The 23,012-nt window shown below is 47.5% G+C and overlaps 2 protein-coding genes across 3 annotated transcripts; both read left to right on the top strand.

Annotated features, from left to right (window-relative positions):
- The first annotated feature begins 3,922 nt into the window (after positions 1 to 3,922).
- On the top strand, positions 3,923 to 8,437 carry LOC127308779 (uncharacterized). Of its 2 annotated transcripts, none has more exons than XM_051339678.2 (10): positions 3,923 to 4,095; positions 5,361 to 5,484; positions 5,565 to 5,639; positions 5,740 to 5,814; positions 5,972 to 6,040; positions 6,264 to 6,367; positions 7,038 to 7,101; positions 7,220 to 7,348; positions 7,794 to 7,966; positions 8,050 to 8,437. In XM_051339678.2, exons 1-10 carry the CDS (start codon positions 3,977 to 3,979, stop codon positions 8,219 to 8,221), a joined length of 1,104 nt encoding a protein of 367 aa, XP_051195638.1. In that variant the 5' UTR covers positions 3,923 to 3,976; the 3' UTR covers positions 8,222 to 8,437. The 2 variants fall into 2 exon arrangements, with proteins under 2 accessions (XP_051195638.1, XP_051195640.1); XM_051339680.2 differs by lacking the exon at positions 3,923 to 4,095 and adding an exon at positions 4,228 to 4,669.
- Positions 8,438 to 21,097: 12,660 nt separating this feature from the next.
- Positions 21,098 to 22,714, top strand: LOC127308780 (uncharacterized). Its single transcript, XM_051339681.2, has 3 exons — positions 21,098 to 21,311; positions 22,075 to 22,196; positions 22,287 to 22,714. Exons 1-3 carry the CDS (start codon positions 21,183 to 21,185, stop codon positions 22,408 to 22,410), a joined length of 375 nt encoding a protein of 124 aa, XP_051195641.1. The 5' UTR covers positions 21,098 to 21,182; the 3' UTR covers positions 22,411 to 22,714.
- The last annotated feature ends 298 nt before the right edge of the window (positions 22,715 to 23,012 follow it).

Genomic DNA, 23,012 nt, shown 5'->3' with positions numbered 1-23,012 from the left:
AACTACATATGTTAAAATGTTAAATTGCGGTTATGCCTGCACCTAAACTAGTAGAAATGTAGAAGATATTTCGCTATGAGCTATCTATGGTACACAAATGTACAATTGGTCTGTATAAGTGACTTGCTTGCAACATCGCAGTGATTATTTAGAGATGACCTCATCGCATGATTCTAGAAACGGCTGCTCGTGAGAGTTATTGATGAACACTTCATTATGGAGCTCTCTCCACACATATCATGACGAAAGATATATGTTATCCTAATCAAAATTAGTTCTCACATGCTAGTGGTGTATCCTACATCCACGAGAACATTTAGACCTTATTGATTTCCAACATCATACCTAACACACTCCTTACTTTACTTGTTTTTATTTACTTTCTTGCATACTTCGGTGCTGCATTTCTTGCATACAAAAAAACAAACAAACCTTAATGGTCATTACTTTACTTTACTTGTTTTCATTTACTTTGACGGCCAGTGGCCATCCTATTGTTGATCTTAATGGTTGTAAGGAAACCACGACCTTCTTCGCTGAAGACATGTGTGTGCCTTCAGTCTATTTTCTGGCGACAAGCGATGTTCTACCTCGAGGCCTTTGTGCCGAGTTGGAGACCCTTCTGATGGGTTCATTGCATAAAAAAAAACTTCCTACAGTAGCAACCACAAACACACCAAGATCATATCTAGGAGATGCAAGTAACGAATAACCGTGATTGAGATTAACTCACCCTTGAATACACAAAGCGTCAACGAGAACGGTCCGCGTAGTTGATCTAGATGATCACTTGCCGATCTCAAGATCGTGAAAAAGACATGTGTTACAAAGGGAAACACTTATGTACTCGGTCACAAGTACGGCTTGACGACGAACTCTGACCCCTCGTTCCAGCGGGGCAGCGGAAGTAGTGGATCCACTAAGACTATCCAACATCACTCCGGCGTGGTGCTGTTGGTGGAGAAATAATCCCAGCAGGGCTTCGCCTAAACCCACAACTCGTATGGTGGATCAGCGGGAAGCTAGAGGGAGAAGGGATCAAGTGATGAGCAATCATGGAAGAGGAAATCCACCCATCTTATATAGGAGGAGGGATCAGCAACCAAGGGGGGGGGGGGGGGGGGGGGGGCTGGCCACTCCACTCACACCCACTCAAAATCCCATAAAACCACACTCAAAGATAAAGGTTTTTTCTTCCATACAAGAATAAAACATTTTTAATTCTTTTACTTAATACTTGTAAATTCTTTTAGTTAACAAACATTAACATTCAACCCCTTTAACTATTTCAATATTCCAAAACAATTCCGACGATTATCAAAACAATCCCTACGGTGTTCAAACTTTTCTCTGGTGTTCTGCATCCACTCAAAAGCATCGACGAACGTTAAGTGTGTCACCCTACGGTTCGTGAATAATGTGGAAATGACCGAGACACCTCTCCGATCAATAATCATCACCGGAATATGGAGATCTGTAATGACTTCCACTCATTCAACGATGAAACTTGTGATCGCATGAACCATAAACGTGGTAACCAAATCCTTTTATCTCACGATTTTTTAATTGTCAGGGGTATGATCATCGATATCAACTTATACCTAGTTTGATCCCGTTACCGACAAGTACTCTTTACTCTTTCTGTGATATGACATTCCTGTGACCTAGTCACATGGTTGCAAGTGGTGTCAATGTGATATCACCGAGAGACCCAAAGTATATCTCTCTGTCATCAGGATGGATCTTGATTCATGAGCATCAACTAATACTTTCGAGTGCCCAAATCCACCTTTATACTCACCCTATCACGGTGTGACATTTGATGTCATCGAAATACTTTGCCGGTGTTAGTGATTGACATGATCTCGTGGTATCAAGAATAGAGGTACTTCGTATGTGTTTGATATAGCAATGTAAACTTAATGACCTGATCATATTGCTATACCTACTCGGGTGTGTGTTCATCACATCATTCTTCTAATGACATGATCCTGTTATTAACAACATCCGACGTTCATGATCAGGAAACCTTGATCATCGGTTAATCAACGAACTAGTTAAAAGAGAGGCTTTACTAGAAACTCTTGTTTGTTTATTAGACAAACATGTATTAATGTTTTCGGTTAATACAATTCTAGCATGGGAAATAAATATCTATCATAAACATGAAATAAGATAACAACCAATTTATTATTACCACTTAGACATATTCATTTCACATTCGACTCCGATGTGATATGCTCCCGCCGCATCACCCCAAGTGGCCAAGTCCCCGGTGTTGTTGTGGTTGATTGCCATCGGAAGCTTCATTGACTCGCTGGACAAGGAGCTGGAAGAAGATCTGGACATGATTGCGTTTTCTATTTTTGTTCTAAGATCTTCTATGCAAAATTCAAGGACTAACTAGTAGCTCTCTTTATTATCAAGGTCATTTTTTTGTAAAATGTACTCCACCATCGATGAATTAATGCAGCGACGGGGCCCTTCGTGGCCCCTCTTCCCGTACAGAAAAAAAGCACGCTGATGAATGAGATCTTATTGTCGAACGAAGGACCGAAGAATACTTATTGTAGATGATGCCATCTCCAAAGTGGCGAAGGTCAACAAGAAGACGGAACCAAACCTAACCCAATCTGCTGAAAACCCTACTTAATGAAGAACTGCATGCATAGATCGGGTTCCTCACCCCTCCCGACACCGGCAAGGCCGACCGAAGGAGGGATGGGGAACCCGACCTATGGTGGAGACGAAGGTGTAGTTTTCTTGGAGGCGGCGGCCGCGAGAGGGTTTATTGTTTTAATGTTGTATGCAAAGGCGGAGCCAGGCCCCAGGCCACACGGGCGACGGCCTGGGGCGTGAGAAATCCATTGAGCCTATATTTCGGATTTTGGCCCGGGGCGTAGCCCAGCCCAGCTAGGGATGGCTTTCCTCATGTTTTTCCCCACACTGTGAGCGCGAGAGCTAGCGAAGACACACGGATGGACCAAATCGAAACCCCAACCCCCAGGAGACGAGAGCGAGCGACGGCCGCCTCTGCGCCATTGCTGCCGTCGGGATTCGGCTCCACTGCTCTAGGCTCCAACACTGGCGAGCGGCGGCCTCCGCTTTCCGTGCCTCTCCCTCTCCAACCTCCGCTTTTCCGGCGTCTCGTGACTCCCGTCGCCGCCTCGCCTCCTGGCCCGGCGCAGAGTTAGGTTTTCCCCTTTCCCCCCTTTTTCTCTGCCCTTTGTTTCCTCAATTTTTCTTACAATTTGATTGTCTAAATTTCCCCTTTAGTTAGGTGCTCTGCCCGTAGCTATTTTAGTTAATTTAGCTACCGATTATATTTTAAGAGGATAAGATGAACGAAAGAAACACAATTGATAGTTTTTTCCCATTGCAAACCACATAATCGGACATTTTTTTTTTGCCCTTTGTAGTTCGCCCGTGGCGTGACAAATTCCTGGCTCCGCCGTTGGTTGTATGGGATTTTTGTTTCCTCAAAAGAATTAGTACTATATACTACATTGTTTGAATTAATTGAAGTGTGGAGTTGCAGCAGTTCCAATTTTTCTTTGCGGGCAATTAATTAGCCCTGAGTCGGTCGTAACAGTCTCAACGAATCGATCCGTGTACGTTGCTGGGTATAGTACTATAATTGAAGTACTAGTACTAATGAATGTCGTGTGCAAATTCGTCAAATTAGTTGGTCTTATTCGTCAAATTAAGGAAGGAAGAGATGGCCGTCGACCGTCGCTGTGAAGAAAAAACCGGTTGGACCGGGTCTAGCTAGTTGGAAATTCAAAACGTGAATTCATTTTGGTCGAGGAAAAAAAATAAAAAAAAATCGTACCGGCTGTAGTCTAGAGCGGAGCGGCGTGGTGTGTGTGTGCATATACGATATACTCGTGCCCCGCCCCACCCCGTGTAGGTGTAGACGTCATTTCCCCCACCCCAAAACCAAAACCCGCCCAAACCCCAGCGCAGCGCGGCGCAGATGAGAGGAGGCCTCATCTCGTCGTCCTCCAGGCGCCTCCTCTCCACCGCCGCATCCTCGCCGGCCGGCGACCGCCTGCCGCCGGTTCTGCATCTCGCGGCCTCGCGTGGCCTGCTCGGGTAAGCGACTCTTCGAATCCAGTCCCCTACCCCACCCCACGCTGCAGTGGCTCGGTCGTTTGTGCACGCCACGCGCCTTCATCTCCGTCTTCCTTGGCCGTTTGCCGATGCGCTTCCCTTGCTTTTTTTCTATTCCGTATTATTTCTTCTGTTGCATCCCGCATCTAGCGTCGTTTTGTGCTCGGAGACGTATCGAATCGACCTCGATCCGCCCCCGCGCGCGCGCGGCTCTCCGCCGGCACCCTGCTCCCGCGGCGGGGAGTCGATTGGAGCCGGGGCGCGCGCGCGCCGATGGCGTCGACCGCCGTGCTCAGGGGATCCCGCCAACCGCCAACCTCGTCGTACGTGTCCATCCACGGCGGGCGGGGCTTCGGCGTGAAGGGGACCCCCTACCACTCGCGACCCCCTGTGCCGTTCATGCGTCGTTTCACCGACGCATCCGCGCCGTGCAGGTAACGGGGCGGTTCTCCGCGCGCGCGCGCGCGCGCGGCCACGGGGCCTAGGAGGACGCCATCGCTGGCTTCAGATTGGGCCCCCGAACCCTATCCGGTTACGATGGCGAGCGCGTGCAGCGGTATGGGTTGGATTTTTCCCCACTTTGTGAATCGATGCTTGAATTGGTTCCCGAACAGTATGGCGATCAGGGCGGTGTAAGGTTCCTAGATCGTGGGTGGGTGGGGATCAAGGCCAGGGGGTAGTATGTGGCGCTACAACTGTCCTAGTTGCATTATTAGCCTTTGTTGATATATAAGTTGCCTGATGATGTACATCTTGTGATACTTATCAGTATTAACTTGTCAAGTTGCCCAAGCAAGTTCTACTCATTTGCATGTTTACTGGGATCAACGCCAGGGGGTAGTATGTGGGCGCTACAACAGTCCTAGTTGCATTATTAGCCTTTGTTGATATATAAGTTGCCTGATGATGTACATCTTGTGATACTTATCAGTATTAACTTGTCAAGTTGCCCAAGCAAGTTCTACTCATTTGCATGTTTACTGGGATCAACGCCAGGGGGTAGTATGTGGGCGCTACAACAGTCCTAGCTGAATTAGCCTTTGTTGATATCTATATAAGTTGCCTTGTGATACTTATGAGTATTAACTTCTCAAGTTGCCCAAGCAATTACTACTCATTTGCATGTTTACTCAAACTTCCAGCAAGAATTTGTTGTGCTAAGATGCTGATTTGGTCATACTTAATCCTTTTTCTAGCATTGCATCTCCGTTGGCATTGGTTCATTTCCCTCAATTCTATCCTTGCAGATCTCATGTGGGGGTTGATATGAGTGCTTATACTAGGCTGCACACTCTTGGTTGCTTGGTACAGGTGCCAGTCACTCAAGATGCCAATGCTTTCGATCGTCAGTCTGCTGTGGTGCCTCTCAGCGTACGTTTACAGGCCCTTGCTGTTGCCTAGGTACCTTGTACTTGATAACCTGCACTAATATGCTAAGCATTTAATTTTAGATTGCAAGTGCAAGTACGCTGTCAAATCAGTTGCCTCCATTTTCTGCTCATCCACTCTATACCTTGGCCAGTCAGGTGATTGTAACCGTGCTGTTTACACTCTATATTTGTTGCTAACCTGTGCTTACGTCCCTGCTTGCGAACCCACACTAATGTGCTAAGCATTTAATTGCAGATTGGAAGTGCCAGTACTCTGTCGAATCAGTTCCCTCCATTTTCTGCGCATCCTCTCTATACCTTGGCCAATCAGGTAAATTGCACACTGATTCTAATGGTGGTGGTTACACTGTATATTTGTTGCTGACCTCTGCTTACCTTCCTACTTGCCAACCTGCGCTTACGTTCCTACTTGCTAACATGCGCTTATGTCCCTACTTGCTAACTTGCACTATGATGTTTAATCGCAGACTGAAGGCACCTTGGCAGATACTTGCATTCCATTTGCAGCCCGGCCTTTGTCTGCCTTCGCCCATCAGGTAAAAATGTTCTGCCACATCCTGCTTCACATGTGCTTGCTACATTAAATCTCATGGGAAAATTTGTAACTGTGGGTTTTACATTGTATATTTGTTGCTTTTGCAAATGTACCTTACCTTAAAAATGGCTTCACATGGATGCCAGACATGTGGAGATAAAAGTATTACGTTCTTCAACGTACACTGTTTCTTGTGTAGCGTGCTTAGATGTTGTTTCTTGCAGGTGGAAAGAGAGGAGCAGATAGATGGGAGTGGGAAATCTGTCCAGGGGGGGGAGCGAAAGGGAAATATGGGTGTGATTGATGGTGTACGAACTGAAGCTAATTGGTACGTCAGTTACCCAGATTATCTTCTAGTGCTGGCTTCATGAAATATCCATGTAATTGAGAATTGTAAGTAAGAGTTACTTGGAATGACTAGTCTTCTACCATTGATTTTGCTGTGACCCCAGATTTAATTAGCGTCTTGTTTTTTTTTTGTAAATATTAGTGATAGTACTTGAGTTAACTGATGATCTGTTGAGATATCAGACTGTTTAAAATAGGCATTCTTTGTCTTCTATTAGTGAGCATAGGGATATTGCTGTTTAGAGTCAATTTGGGTTATGTGCATATTGCGAAATTGATGAGTTGCCACAATGGACAAAACCCTGAATTTGTGGTGCACAAAATATTGCGAAATTGATGAGTAAAATGCAAGTTTGTGAACATGCTGCTTTCTGAATTTTTTTGGTAGAGGATGCATATGTTTGTAGTTCATTTAGGTGCCTTCTAGGTGACTTTTAGGGAGAATGTTCAAGTGTTTCACATGGATTATGTATTTTTTTTTGACATACTTATCATGTTTAGATGATTTAGGGGTGTATAGATGACTGCTGATAACTTTGTATGTAGCATCTTAGTACTGTCACAGTAAGGCTGGTAATGAATTTTGTTAGCATCCTGTAATTATTTTTCATCATTTGTATCACTAATCACTGACACTTCTATGTTTGCAGGGATTGTGAAGGTGTCGTCAGTATTCCCCCTAAGTCTGACCTTGCTGGAGGGATAGCACCTAAGGTGAGGATTTGTGTTTCTCTATATTATAACATGGCTGCACTATCAGTTTTTTGGAGGTGCTGTGCTTGTGAAGCAGCATTTATAGTGGTTGTACTGATTAGTTTGTTCCTTCTTTCAGGAGGAAAGTGAGAAGGAAATTGATGATAATGGTGTGGCTACAGAGGGAAACAGACAGGGGACAGATGGTGACGGCACCCAGCCGGAGGGCGGCAAAGGACCTGATGGGACTTCTGCAGGCGGCCATCAGGTGTCTCTCACTCTAAATCTCCCTTTTTTCTCTCTCACAAGAGCACATGCACATACACTCAAGGGAGAAGTAAAACTTGCTTTTCCCAGAGGTACTTCCCCTTGATGACCAAACACTACATTGTTTCTGCTGCCATTACTTTTCTCTCATTAACTCAATACACACACATGATCAATCCTCCACTAACCATGCATGCACACATAAGCTAATTAACAAACCCTCCAACACACACACACTAGCTAAGACCTAATCTTCCACTACTAGCAACTTACGATGCAGCTCACTAACCAACTAGATTAACATCCAACAGCCTAACATGCACTGCTAGATGTTACGACTCAGAATCACCAGCATGCAACCTCTTACATTGAATAAACTCACGGTACTACTTTTGCAATTCAACAATAATAATTTTCCTTAATAACAAGATTGTGTCTAACATCAGGGTTCAGAGGGCAGCGGGAGCAACGGAGAGCGGGGAAATTGGGATGGGTATGAGAACTACTTATTGTATCTACTGGCTGAGCAGCGGAAGGCACAGAGCGCAGAGAGCTGCAAACTTCTTGAGGATAACCAAAAGCTTCAAGCAAGCTTGGAGTCCTTTCGCTCTGATACTGAGTAAGCTGTGTTTTTACTACATTTGTTCCATAGTCCACTACCTATTTGTTCAACTGCTCACTGCCTATATTTGATGAATGCAGTTTAAAGATGATGAAACTTCAGCTATATCTGAAGCATCTTGCGTTGAAGATTGTGTTGGCTATGCTCTTCGCTCTCCTGATGGCTATGCAGTATGTGCTGCCGTACACTCCCGAAGGAAAGATACTGAGGGAGCGCATAAAGAAGGTGTTGCAGCAAGGGGAGTCTGAGTAAAGACAGCTGTTGCCGACAAGATGAGTTGGTTCTGGGTCTTGCTATCATTTCACATTTGCTTGATCCAAGATGAGTGTTTCTTGATGTGGCTGTACTTTGGTTGGTACTATATTTGGTCTGCTTGTATGCACTAGACCGTGTTTCTGAACATGGCATCTAACTGAGACATGGCTCTACAGATAGTAAGTAGTTAATAAAATTTCATATTGCTCTGCTTGGAGTGCCCCATAGCTGATGCCGTCTTGCAACCAGCACTGGCTCGGAGTGCAATCTCATTGTTGTCCCTACCAGCCTCGCGAGATGCGTGTTCCTGCCGTAGCCCCATCTCCGATGCAGAGCTCCACAACCAGCGTGCATGCACCTTGTGGCGCGCGATGCCTTGCCAACAACGGCGCGCTGGCCGGTTTTGACACCATGGCGTGCTTTGTTGACTCCCAAGTTCACACCAGACCCTCTTCTGCAATCTCTCTCCACTATTCTGTGAACAACTATCTAGATCTTCTCGAGTAGTAGCGAGATTCGGAATTCAACGAGGAAATTGTCAGGAGGCTGGCTGCAACCAACCACCCCCTTCAGCCAGTGCTCCACGGCATCGCCGCTTAATTACAACCAGGATAAATCTCGACAAGGTTCCTGGGATCTAGCGATCCTCCTTATATAGCTACACTACTGTTCACGTGACCCAATGGCCATCTGCCAGCCAGGAAGGGGCCCGCTTGTCGCGCTTGGGCCGGGCCTGTGCTGGACCACCGTCTTCAGACGAAGTGGACTTCCCCTCGTGTATGGCTGGACCTCCGTCTTCAGACGAAGTGGACTTCCCCTCGTGTATGGCTGGACCGCTGACAATCCCCTCCTCTTGAAAACCTGCTTGTCCCCAAGCAGGTGCATACGGGAACTGCTGACGAAGAGCGTCCATGTCCTCCCAGGTTGCTTGATCCTCAGTGCCACCGCTCCATTGTACGCGAGCTTGAGCGACCGTACGAATTCCCTTCTGGCGCACGCGCTGCTGCACTTCTGATCGGAATACGAAACAAAGCGTCAGGTGGAGGAAGGACCGGAGATACCTGTTGCGCTGGTCCAATGCACTGCTTCAACTGGGACACATGGAAGACGGGGTGGATCTTGCTCGTACTGGGCAGCTCCAACTTGTACGCCACTTGCCCTACACGTTCCAGAACACGGAAGGGACCGAAGAACTTGAATGCTAACTTGTGATTTGCGCGGCGAGCAACCGACGACTGAAGATAGGGCTGGAGTCGCAAGAAAACCATAGCACCCACATCGAATGTCCTCTCGGTGCGATGCTTGTCAGCCTGCACTTTCATCCTCTGCTGCATCCGGAGTAGGTGCTGACGCACGGACGCAATGATCAGGGAACGCTCCTGGAGCCATTCTTGCACATCCTGGGAAGCTATCTTGTCGGTCGCGGTAACGCCAAAGTAACGAGGCTGCCGCCCATACAACAGCTCGAAGGGAGTTTTACCAAGCGAGGAATGCCAATTTGTATTATACCAGAACTCACTCAAGGCAATCCACTTGCTCCAGTGATGTGGTTGTGAACTGATGAAGCACCTCAGGTAACATTCCAGCGACTGATTCACTCGCTCTGTCTGGCCATCAGTCTCAGGATGATTAGCAGTACTCATTTTGAGTTGTGTTCCAGTTGCTCGGAAAACGGACTGCCAGAAAATGCTTGTAAAAATGGGATCACGATCAGATACCAGGGACTTAGGCATGCCATGCAGACGATAAACATTGTCAACAAACAACTCTGCAACTTTGCTAGCTGTGTAAGGGTGGCTGAGAGGAATAAAATGTGCATACTTACTGAACTTGTCAACAACTACCAAGATGCAGTTGTAGCCCCGGGACTTGGGCAGTCCATCAATGAAATCCATAGTAGCTACCTCCCATGGTGCAGATGGAACAGAGAGCGGTTGCAGTAGACCAGCAGGTGGCAATCGTTCAGGTTTTGCTTGCTGACAGATGCGACAGCAGCGGACATAATCCTTAGTCATGGTTTTCATTGCTGGCCAACTGAAGAGGGAAATGAGCCGACGATAGGTAACTGGAAACCCAGAGTGACCCCCTTGCGGATTGTCATGGAAGGCAGAGATAATCTGTTGCTGGAGCACCAAGTCGTTGCCCACCCAAATCCTTCCCTTGTGGCGCAGGATACCGTGCTTCAAGGTATAATGTTCATCCGACTCGGGGTCGACCGCCAGTCTTTGCAAAATTTTCTGAGCTGTGGCATCTGAGCTGTATCTTGCTTGTACCTTGGACAACCAACTAGGCTGGATTGTCGTAACAGAGAACAGCTGGGAATCTGAATTTGGTCTGCGCGACAAAGCATCAGCTGCACCATTGTGAATTCCTTTTTTGTACTGCACCTTATACTGTAACCCCATTAACTTGGTCAAAGCCTTCTGCTGCCACTCGGTGTGCAAGCGCTGATCAGTGAGGTGAGTCAAGCTTTTGTGGTCGGTTCTGATAATAAACTCGCCAACTTGCATATAGGAGCGCCACTGTTGTACTGCTAAGAGAATAGCCAGGTACTCCTTTTCATACACTGAGAGTGTGCGATTCCGTGGACCCAATGCCCTGCTCACATAAGCCAATGGATGACCTTGCTGAGAGAGTACTGCTCCAATACCCACATCACAGGCGTCAGTGTCAATGGTGAACTGCAGCGAGAAGTTGGGAAGTGCCAAGGCTGGTGCCGACATAAGCGCAGACTTCAGAACTTGAAAAGCAGTTTCAGTATCCTCTGTCCAAATAAACATCACACCCTTTTTCAGGAGATTGGTTAAAGGTTGACTCAGGATAGCATAATGCTTGATAAACTTGCGGTAATACCCAGCTAGGCCTAGGAACCCCCTTAGTTCCTTGAGTGTTGTAGGCGTCGGCCACTCTTTGATCGTCTGAATTTTAGTGTCATCTGTTGCTACACCTTCGCCAGAGATAACATGTCCCAGATAAGCAACTCGCTGCTGAGCAAAAGCACACTTGGAACGCTTTACTTGCCACTGATCACGCTTCAATATTCCCAGAACTGTTGATAGATGTTGCAGGTGCTCCTCATAGGTAGCGCTGTAGATCAATATATCGTCAAAGAAGACGAGGGAAAATTTCCTGAGGATAGGGGCAAGGGACGCGTTCATGGCGTGCTGGAAGGTGGCTGGGGCGCCTGTCAGTCCAAACGCCATGACTTTGAACTCATAGTGGCCATTGTGCGATTGGAAAGCCGTTTTATACTCTTCACCAGGCGCCAGTCGAATCTGATGGTAGCCAGCCCTGAGATCGAGCTTAGAAAACCAATGCGCGCCAGCGAGCTCATCCAGTAATTCATCAATTATTGGTAGTGGATACTTTCCCTTCACCGTCAGTGCATTGAGGTGACGGTAATCCACCACCAGGCGCCAAGTATGGTCTGCCTTTTTAACCAACAAGATGGGAGAACCAAAAGCGCTGTTGCTGTGTGTGATAACACCTTGATCGAGTAGCTCCTTGATTTGCCTCTCAATTTCTGTCTTGAGTTCAGGTGCCACGCGGTAGGGTCGAACCGAGACAGGACGTGCCCCTGGAATCAATGGAATATGATGATCATAGAGGCGGCGCGGTGGCAGGCCAGTAGGTGCATCAAAAACTGTCGAGTACTGATCCAGGACCGACTGTACTTCACGAGGTAGCTCAACTGGCTGATCTGTTTGGCCTTCCCTGATGAGATGCAATTCAATCAAGGCATGTGTCGACAGAATTTCCCCTTCACCATGCAGGATGACCTGTCGCCCTCCATGTTGAATGCCAAGCCATCCTTGCTCCCAATGAGTCGTCATAGGACTGTACTTACCCAGCCAATCCAAGCCTATGATACCATCATAGCTACCCAAACGCAGCACCCGAAAGGTATCCGAGAACTTGGCACCATCAGCTGACCACTGGAGATCAGGGAAAAAAGTGGTACTCTGTAACACAGCACCCCCCGCTACCTTAACTGACACTGGGATAGGTAAACGGTGCAGGCCTGTCAGAAGCTTGGCCTTCTCCTCATCGATGAAACAAGCCGAACTACCAGAATCAACAAGGAACAGGAAATCGTGTCCCTGAATGTGTACCTTTAACTGCATAGTTTTTGGCGCACTAACCTCTGGGCTAACGGCTGCCACAGAAATCATCATCACCTGCTGATTTACAGGCTCTTGATCAGCTTCTAGAGTATCTTCATCACTATCTGTGCATGATCTCATGTAATCAATCATTTCCTGCACCACATGTAACTGAATAGCTGACTTGCACTGATGTTCACGACTGTACTTCTCTCCACAAGTGAAACACAAATTCTTAGAGCGGCGGTAGGCTCTGAGGCTGTTCCATTTGTCGACACTAGCAGGCTTCTGACTATCGACAACCTTCTTCTCCTCCACTGTTCGAGAAACCCACTTGGAAGGTGGTGGCGGTGGAGGTGGTGGTGCAGAGATGGACCTTCTCGAAGCAGATGCAGCTATTGGCTGAAATCGTTGCTGATTGTCATCGCCCAATTCCTCATACAGAAGAGCCAAGGAATAAGCCACTTCCAATGTTTTCGGCTGCTGAATTGCCACGAGAACCCGTACTGAAGACTGGAGACCATCGATGAACTTGGTTGTGTAATGAACTGGATCTGGCTTACCCTCATATACAGAGATCTGATCCATCAACTCAGAGAAGCGAGATACATAATCCTCGATAGTAGTTTCTTGCCTGATGTGGAACAAACGCCGACAGAGTATCGGATGTTGGTTTCTGCTGAATCGAGCCAGGACTGCTTCTGTGAACTGCATCCAACTGGGTTGCGGATACTGATGTAAGAATGCCTCTAGCCAAGTTGCTGCTGCGCCCATGAATTGATCAGCCGCAAGGGTGACCCAGAGGTTGGATGCCGTCAGGTTCCTCCGAAATTGTTCCTCACAACGCCGTTGCCACAATTTAGGGTTGGCTCCATCGAAGTGAGGCAGATCGGAACGGAAACCAGAAGCAAAATTATGAGAATCACTGCCAGGCAAACGCGAGTTGTTGTAGTGGCGCTGGGGAAAAAAGTTGCGATCGAAATTTGTACCTCCTTTCGGGGAATTCGTGTGCTGGGCACAGTTCGTTCCCCGGTTTTGTGGATCCCAGTGGCGCCCTTCAGGGCCAGCGGTACGAGCGTCGATCTCCTTGGATGCGGATGACGACGGCCTTCCCGCCACGGCTCCTGGATCGCAGCGCATCGCTCGATCCACAGCAGCCGCGAGTCCGGCGATCTCGGAGCTGAGGGAGGTCTTGACGGCGTCGAGCTCGGCGCCGAGGGACTCCTTCGCCGCCTGAAGATCAGTGCTCACCGCCGTGCGAACGCCGTCGACGGTGGTGCGGACGTCCGTGATCTGCTCCGTAGTGTCGTCGACGAACACCTTGACCGCATCGAGCAATTCCTTCTTGTACGAGGCGAAGCGGATCTCGTACTCCTCCTTCGTCTCTGATCGGAGGAGCTGGTACAAGGCCTTGGATTCCGGCGAGAGGTTCTCCATGGCTTGTGCTCTACGTCGGCCGGCGAACCAGGTGTGGTGTGGGTGGGAGGGAATCTCCAGATCCGTAGATCGTATGGCTCTGATTACCAATTGTGAACAACTATCTAGATCTTCTCGAGTAGTAGCGAGATTCGGAATTCAACGAGGAAATTGTCAGGAGGCTGGCTGCAACCAACCACCCCTTCAGCCAGTGCTCCACGGCATCGCCGCTTAATTACAACCAGGAGAAATCTCGACAAGGTTCCTGGGATCTAGCGATCCTCCTTATATAGCTACACTACTGTTCACGTGACCCAATGGCCATCTGCCAGCCAGGAAGGGGCCCGCTTGTCGCGCTTGGGCCGGGCCTGTGCTGGACCACCGTCTTCAGACGAAGTGGACTTCCCCTCGTGTATGGCTGGACCTCCGTCTTCAGATGAAGTGGACTTCCCCTCGTGTATGGCTGGACCGCTGACATATTCCGACTCCATGCCACATTGCCGTGGTCTGGATGATGGCAACCGCGTTCCCGGCAGCGCAAGGATGGGAATGTGCACTGGCCATGCCACATCGCCCCGGACCCGCTGGAATCTAATACTAGTACAACCCACATTCCATCGCTGCTCTGCTCACTCCTCACGAAAAAGACATATGCAACAGAGATGAGCTATGTCCATCGCTGTGGTGGCCGATGTGCCAGTGCACCCGAGGTGGAGTTCATCCGCAGCTACCTGTTATATAAGTACGTCTTGGAGACTGCAGGTAGTGAAGCTGAGCCACGATCGGCCAACACCTTAATTAGCCGTTGTTCAGTCAAGACACCGTGGGCACTACCTCCAAAACACTACCAAGGTTCTGTTCGGTTCGGTTCAAGTTAACGCCAACATCTTCTCATGCATCCGACAGGAGAACGCTTCCAAAACAGGTTGGCTCATTTGGGGTTGGCAAAATCAAGGAATATTATGCTCACTCAAAGTTCATGCCTTGGAACCAAGTCGATTCGATCTGGAGCTGTGAGAGAAAGCTCGTGTGCTGATGATATCAGGCAGTGAATCAAGGAAGAAACTGTCTTGCAGCCTAAGGAATTGCTAGCAGAACCTCATGTTCAATAGCAAGTGCCAATTCTTTATGCTAGAAAGGCAACAACTATGAGATATGCATATTCCTCTGCTCTGTCCGGCGGCACAATACAGTTGGAGTACTGAAGAGAACAACTATACTATTCCTAGGATAGTTCAATTCAGTGTAGGGAGGTGCTGTTTCCCTGCAACACGTTGCATATCCTAGGATAGTTCAATTCAGTGTAGAGAGGTGCTGTTTCCCTGCAACACGATACTCAAACTCGTACCATATTTCCCAGAACAATCAGCTGATGTTCTTATTACTACTACTGGTTCTGGTTGAAGTTTGAGTATGCTATGCCAGGTGCCAGCAACGAATTGCCGCAATCATGGGATTATGGTGGGTCTCAGCTGGTCACTTTCGATCCTTGTGGCTTCGGTTTGTGACCAGACAGCTCGTCAAGAACACAGGGATGACATGGCTCCAGCGGCCTACTACTTCCACCGCACCTTCTGCGAATGAACTCGATGTTGTCATTGCCTTCCGAAATGAGCTCGATGAAATCAATGAACTTCAAGCGCCGTAGATAGAATCCAGGCAAATACCACACCTTCTTAGTATGCCAAGCATCTGCCTAGGGGGGAAACCAGATTTGAAGAATGGATGGAGTGTATGACGCCTGTACCGCCACCTTTCACAAACAGAGCAAAAATAAAGCTCACCAAATAGCTTCAGCTCAATCATACTATACCTTGCTAGAACTGCCACCTCCTTTGCTCTGAATTGGGACATCTATAGTGCACATAGTACCCCACAAATTCCTCAGAAAATCATGAGTAGCAGGGACGAGTCTATTGAGGCCGTTGGCTTGACAAAGCTTGAACCAGATCTCGTGGGCGAAGGGGTACCAAATGAGCAAATGATCAATGTTTTCTTGAACTTGGTCACACAGAGTGCACTTTTGGGTGAGCAGTAGCTCTCTCTTGTGCAACCTGTCGGTTGTCCAGCAGCGGTGATGAACTAACTCAATGATCGCCTGAACCGTGGGTTGCCCTCTGATATCAGCAGTCCACATGCTTTTTTGCAAGGCTTCAGCTAGTGCGCCACGGCCTTCCACAAACTCCATAAGCACGGACTGACTATCAATTCATCGATCCAACCAGAAAACAGTGTCTGCTCCATTGCCAAATTGGTGCTGCAAACATCTCCTCTGCTTTCTTTGCTAACTTGAAGTTCAGCCCTCTCCAAAGCTCTCAGGGGCCCAACACCACATCATTCGAAGTGCATCATTGATCATCTAGAGGTTTTAACATTGCAAGCCCACCGTACTGAATTGGCATGCAAACTTGTTGCCAAGCCACCAAACAATTCGCTCATTTTGCGTCTTCAGCTCCATGCCAAAAGAATAACAACAACAACAACAACAACAACCAAGCCTTTCAGTCCCAAAAAAGTTGGGGTAGGCTAGAGTTGAAACCCATAAGATCTCGAAGCCAAGTCATGGTTCCGGAACGTGGATAGCTAACTTCCACGCACCCCTATCCATGGCTAAATCTTTGTCGATATTCCAAACCTTCAGGTCTCTCTTAACGGACTCCTCCCATGTCAAGTTTGGTCTACCACGACCCCTCTTAACATTCTCATCACGCTTTATCCGTCCGCTATGCACTGGCGCTTCCGGAGGCCTCCGTTGGATATGTCCAAACCATCTGAGACGATGTTGGACCAGCTTCTCTTCAATCGGTGCTACCCCAACTCTCTCCCGTATATCGTCGTTCCGTACCCGATCCTTTCTTGTGTGGCCACATATCCATCTCAACATGCGCATCTCTGCTACACTTAACTGTTGGATATGTCGTCTCTTCGTTGGCCAACACTCAGCGCCGTACAACATCGCAGGTCGGATAGCTGTCCTATAAAACCCGCCTTTTAGCTTTTGTGGCACTCTCTTGTCACAGAGTACGCCAGAAGCTTGGCGCCACTTCATCCAACCAGCCTTGATTCGGTAGCCCACATCTTCATTGATATCGCCATCCTTCTGCAACATGAACCCCAAATATCGAAAAATGTCTCTCTCCGGTACCACCTGCCCATCAAGGCTAACCTCTCCCTCCTCGTGCCTAGTAGAACTGAAAGTGCACCTCATGTATTCAGTTTTAGTTCTACTAAGCCTAAAACCTTTCGATTCGAGAGTTCGGCCCCACAACTCTAACTTTCTATTAACCCCCGTTCGGCTATCATTGACTAGCACCACATCATCCGCAAAGAGCATACACCATGGGATGTCTCCTTGTATATCCCTTGTGACCTCATCCATCACCAAATCAAAAAGATAAGGGCTCAAAGCTGACCCTTGGTGTAGCCCTATTCTAATTGGAAAGTCATCAGTGTCGCCATCGCTTGTTCGAACACTTGTCACAACATTATCATACATATCCTTGATGAGGGTAATGTACTTTATTGGGACTTTGTGTTTCTCCAAGGACCACCACATGACATTCCGAGGTATCTTATCATAGGCCTTCTCCAAATCAATGAACACCATATGAAGGTCCTTCTTTTGCTCCCTGTATCTCTCCATCAGCTGTCGTACCAAGAAGATGGCTTCCATGGTAGACCTCCCAGGCATGAAACCAAATTGGTTTTTGGTCACGCTTGTCAACCTTCTTAAGCGGTGCTCAATGACTCTCTCCCATAGCTTCATAGTATGGCTCATCAGCTTGATTCCACGGTAATTAGTACAACTTTGAACATCCCCCTTGTTCTTGAAGATTGGTACTAAAATACTCCGCCTCCATTCTTCGGGTATCTTGTTTGACCGAAAAATGAGGTTGAAAAGCTTAATTAGCCATACTATCGCTACGTCTCCAAGGCCTCTCCACGCCTCGATGGGGATACCATCAGGACCCATCGCCTTGCCGCCTTTCATCCTCCTTAACGCCTCCTTAACCTCAGACTCCTGGATACGTCGCACAAAGCACATGCTGGTATCATCAAAGGAGTCGTCTAGCTCAATGGTAGAGCTCTCAGCCTCTCCATTGTAAAGGTTGTCAAAGTACTCCCGTCATCTACGCTTGATCGCCTCATCCTTCACAAGAAGCTGATCATCTCCGTCCTTGATGCATTTGACTTCGTTGACATCCCTCGTCTTCCTCTCCCTAAACTTGGCCATCTTATAGATGTCCCTTTCGCCTTCCTTCGTGTTTAAACGTTGGTAGAGGTCCTCATACGCCCGACCCCTTGCTTCACTCACCGCCCGCTTTGCAGCCTTCTTCGCCACCTTGTACTTCTCCATGTTAGTCGCACTCTGTCCAGATATAGGCATCTGAAACAGTCCTTTTTCTCCCTAATAACCTTCTGGACCTCATCGTTCCACCACCAGGTATCCTTAGCTTCCCTTCTACTTCCCTTAGTCACCCCAAACTCCTCTACAGCGACCTTCCGCAAACAGGCCGCCATACTCGTCCACATCATGTTTGCATCGCCTCCTTCCTCCCAAGGGCCCTCCTTAATAACCCTCTCCCTGAAAGCCTGGGATGCCTCACCCTTGAGCTTCCACCACTTTGTTCTAGCGACTTTGGCGCGCTTACCCCGCTGGACACGGATCCTAAAGCGAAAGTCAACAACCACCAGCTTATGTTGAGGGACAACACTCTCTCCAGGTATCACCTTACAATCAATGCAGGCGCGTCTGTCTTCTCTTCTAGAGAGGACAAAATCAATCTGGCTAGAGTGTAGACCACTACTGAACGTCACTAGATGGGATTCTCTCTTCCTAAAGTGGGTGTTAGCTACGACCATGTCATAGGCTAGAGCGAAGCTCAGGACATCTTCTCCTTCTTGGTTCCTGATGCCATAGCCAAAGCCCCCATGCACCCTTTCAAAACCTGTGTTAGATGTACCCACATGGCCATTGATGTCTCCTCCTATGAAGAGCTTCTCACCAATAGGTACCCTCCTAACCAAGTCCTCCAGGCCTTCCCAGAACTCCCTCTTGGTGCTCTCATTGTGGCCTACTTGTGGGGCATACGCGCTGATAACATTGAGGACTAAGTCCCCAACAACCAGCTTGACAAGGATCATCCGGTCCCCTTGTCTCTTGACGCCACAACTCCATCCCTGAGGCTCTTATTGACCAAGATGCCTACTCCATTTTTGTTTCAAGTTGTCCCCGTGTACCACAACTTGAAACCGGTATCCTCCACCTCCTTCGCCTTCTGTCCCTTCCATTTGGTCTCTTGGACACATAGGACATCAACACGCCTCCTCACCGCTGTATCAACTAACTCCCGTAACTTACCCGTCAGGGACCCTACGTTCCAGCTACCTAAGCGTATCCTCCTAGGCTCGGCTAACTTCCTTACCCTCCGCACTCGTCGAGTCAAATGTGGAGACCCTTACTCATTTTTCACTACACCGGGGCGTCGGTGCAGCGCGCCACTAAGGATGCGGCAACCCGACCCTTGCTCACTTATCACCGTATCCAGATCAAGATACGGCGCGCCACCAAGGGGGTGACGGCCCGGCCCTTGCCCATTTGACACCACACCCGGGTTCCGATGTGGTGCGTCGCTAAGAGGGTTACGCCCCAACGAGGTTCCTTTGGGTTTCATCTCCATAAGAGTGGCTGGGTTTTTTACGTTGGATGGGCAACAAATTTTGTTGGTTAGCTTAAAACCCATGGCCATGGTGGCAAGTCAAGGGACAGCATACGATAGATAGATTGTGATATCCGAGAGAAGGGTCTTCAGAAGAATGAGCCTGCCACTCGAGGCAACAGCAATGTCCTCCATGTGGCCAAGCGTCAAGCGATCTTGTCGATCAGATCTTGCAGCCGAGTCTTTGTCGGGGAGCTTTGCAACACATTGATCATCCCACAAGCAACTGGAACAACAAAACATTAGTTAAATTGCAGTGCAAACCTGAAGCTTGCCCAAACAGATCCAATAGGGCATTGGCTGCTGTCGATTCTTCAGTAACCGGCTTGAGGAACATCGTCATCAGCGAACAATGATGGTATATATATGTCTGATTCCCCGCCTTTGTAATAAGCTCTGAAACACACCACCTTTCTTCCCCTTGGCTTCGTTCAGTTAGCCCCGGTCCGGCGGGGAACGTGGCCCAAACTGCTAAGCTTTATTGATTAATCATAATGTTTATAATAAAGGAATAGTTACAGAGTTTGGCACACCAAGCCATCAAATATACGGCGTCCTAATGCCTCTGACAAAACATGCTTAGCCAGGTTGTGAGCTTCAAAGCTACTAGCTCTACCCTCATGGTAAAAAATGCAGTCCTGGAACGGTGCACTTCTAGCTTTTATTTCTTTAATAACTGCTGAGCCATACTTCCCCATTGATCCTTCAATGATATCTATCAGCAATCACATTCTTGCAGTATGAAGGGCCAGTCCTATACACCGACCAGGTCGGTGCCGATGCGGGTTGCCGCACACCCCTGGTCGGGTATTGGGCCTGGCCCATTTAACTTTTTCGCTTTCGTTTCTCTTTTTTTTTTCCTTTTTTCTTTTTCCGTTTTCTGTTTTATTTTCTTTTTCTTTCTGTTTATTTTTTCTTTTGTTCAAATTAGAAAAGTTTTTATTCGAAAAACGTCAAATTTGAGAATTACGAAAATTCGAAAACTGTTCAAATATGAAAACTGTTTAAATTCAAAATTTGTTCAAATATGAAAATCGTTCATATTCAAAATTTGTTCAAATTTGAATTTTGTTCAAATTTGAAAATTGTTATAATATGAAAATCGTTCAAATTCGAAAATTGTTCAAATATAAATTTTGTTCAAATTTAGAAATGTTCAAATTCGGAAATTGTTCATAGAAAAAAATACATTTTTTGTTCAAATTAAAAAATGTTCAAATCTGAAAATGTTCAGATTTTTTAAAAAGTGATTTATTTTTAATTTGATTTTTTTAAAATTTTTACAAATGTTCAGATTTTTAAAAAAGATTCTTTTAAAAAAGAAAACAAACAACAGAAAAAAAAAGAAACGAAAAAGAAAAAACCAGCTTACCTGATGTTGGGCTGCGGCCCAGTTTAGTAATCCGGGCGCGGGGTGTGCGGCAACCGGCTTCCGCGCCGACCAGCTCGGCATACAGCAGCACCCGTATGAAGCGACATTTCTTCGAAGCAGTAGTAAATCTTCAGCAAGAGCAAGGGCCTCACACGGCCCATTACCTGTCAACCCGCGTGGATCCGTCCTGGCCCAGCCGACACGGAACTCACCCAGGCCCAAACACGTCCGACCCTCGGTGGATCAAAACATCTTCTCCCGAGCGCCGCCTCACGCGATATCACAGGTCGCGGAAGACCCAGCGCAAACCCTAGCTAGACTGTGCCGCCGGCCGCTCCAGCATCTTCATGGCGCTGCGCTCTCTGTCGAGAGGATTTCCGGCCAGCCTGCTCCAACAGGCAGCGGGCCCCCGTATGGGGCCCGTACGCGAGCTATCGCTGGCGGCCGGCGGCCGGCTCATGGGCACCCGGTGTCAGGTTCGTCCCTTCAACGCCCCCTCTTCAGTTCACTGTCCTATCAATTGTTATCATGTCTTGAACGTTTTTCTTTTAGTTTAGCGCCCGATTATACTTTCTACACAATAGATCTGCTGTCGGCGAAACCTCGCCACGCAGGGTGGGCTACAACCTCCTTTTGTTTGGACTGTAGATCTGTTTGGGCACAATGGATTTTTTCTTCTTAAAAAGAAGTAATTTTTTTTGGTTGTTAGAGCATCTCCAGTCGCGTCCCTCAAAAAGCGTCCGGCACAAATGATTTGGGGCACGTTTGGGACCGCGCCGGACAAAAAGAGACCAAAAATCTGTAAAAAAAGAGGCCCTTCCCAGCCGCGTCCCTCAAACAGCGTCCGGATGCATGCATTTTAATAGAAGGGACCACCCCATGTGGAAAAAGTAGGTGAGAGAAAGTGTGGGGAAAGAGACTAGCATGTGGGGACTAGGGGCTGCATGCATGCGTCCGGACGCTATTTTTGTGTCCGGCGTCCCCGGTAGAGTCTCTACCGAGGACGCCGGACACAAAATGGGGCGCTAATTAGCTTTGGGGGACGCGACTGGACAGCTTTTTTCCCCATTTCTTGTCCGCGGTCCCCGAAACCTCATTTGGGGGACGCGACTGGAGATGCTCTTACGGAATCAATTAGTAAAGAAATCCTAAACGCTACCATCATCTCTTTTACATCAAAAATTGTCACCAGGAAAGGATGCAGTTCATTCCAACTAAATCGACATTTCCTCTTTCTAGGAGAAAGAAGCACAGGAAATGATAGCCACTATGCAGAAAACAATAAAGGAGACGCAAGCTGCAGCCTCGGAAGGCCACCTCTTGTTACGGCAAAAGTTCACTGACTTGCAGGAGAAAACGAGGTACATCCACGAATCACTCTTTATTTTTTTACAAGTTTGATGAAGGCGTACATATCGTGATGATCACTCCCCTGTTTGCTTTGTTGATAGCCGTGATTTGGATAAGTTGACCAAGTATGCCAAAATCTTGAATAAGGTTGCAAACGTAACTGTTGGTGCGGCAATTATTGGTGTTCCATGGTTCCTCATTGCAGGAAGAAAGGATCAAGCCTGAAAACCTCTTTAAATGTGGATTCTGTCGCTCCCGATGATCGGGGGCAAGAGTCTAGCTCAATAATTGTCTGACAGAAAGCTTCCCCTGTTGTGGAACTAGTCCGAGGTTTCTATGTTACCTTGGAACTAGTCCAGGGTTACCTTGGTATGTAAGTCTTATCCGCTGTAATCTGTTGTGGAACTGGTTGGAGTTTTATTACCTTCCGAATGTTAGTCATCATGTAGCACTTTGTAATTACCTTGTTAAGCCGGACTGCTTGTTCTATGAAGAAGAGTCTATATGTAAACCTTTAACTTATTCTGAAGTTCAACCTTTCAACTCTCGAACTGTTCATTCTAACCCTAGTATATGAAATCTGTTCACTTTGAAACCCTGGTCATGTTTCGTGTCGACTCTGATGCCACATGGCTGGACAACTTAATAGTTTGCTGACGTAGATAGGTTGTCCAACAATGTGTCATCTCAGTAGCACAAAACCACCCGAGAACAGAGCAAGGTTGTCAAGTGAACGGATTTCTTATTTCAAGGTTAAAAATAAACAGTATAGGAGTTGAAGATTATAACGGGATCTCTGGTGAGAGTTCAATACAGTGCAGCATAAT

Source organism: Lolium perenne, chromosome 6 (genome assembly GCF_019359855.2).
Source record: "Lolium perenne isolate Kyuss_39 chromosome 6, Kyuss_2.0, whole genome shotgun sequence".
NCBI classification, from domain to species: domain Eukaryota; kingdom Viridiplantae; phylum Streptophyta; class Magnoliopsida; order Poales; family Poaceae; genus Lolium; species Lolium perenne.
Note: the sequence above shows the minus strand (reverse complement) of the source record. Positions and strands in the feature narration are given on the sequence as shown.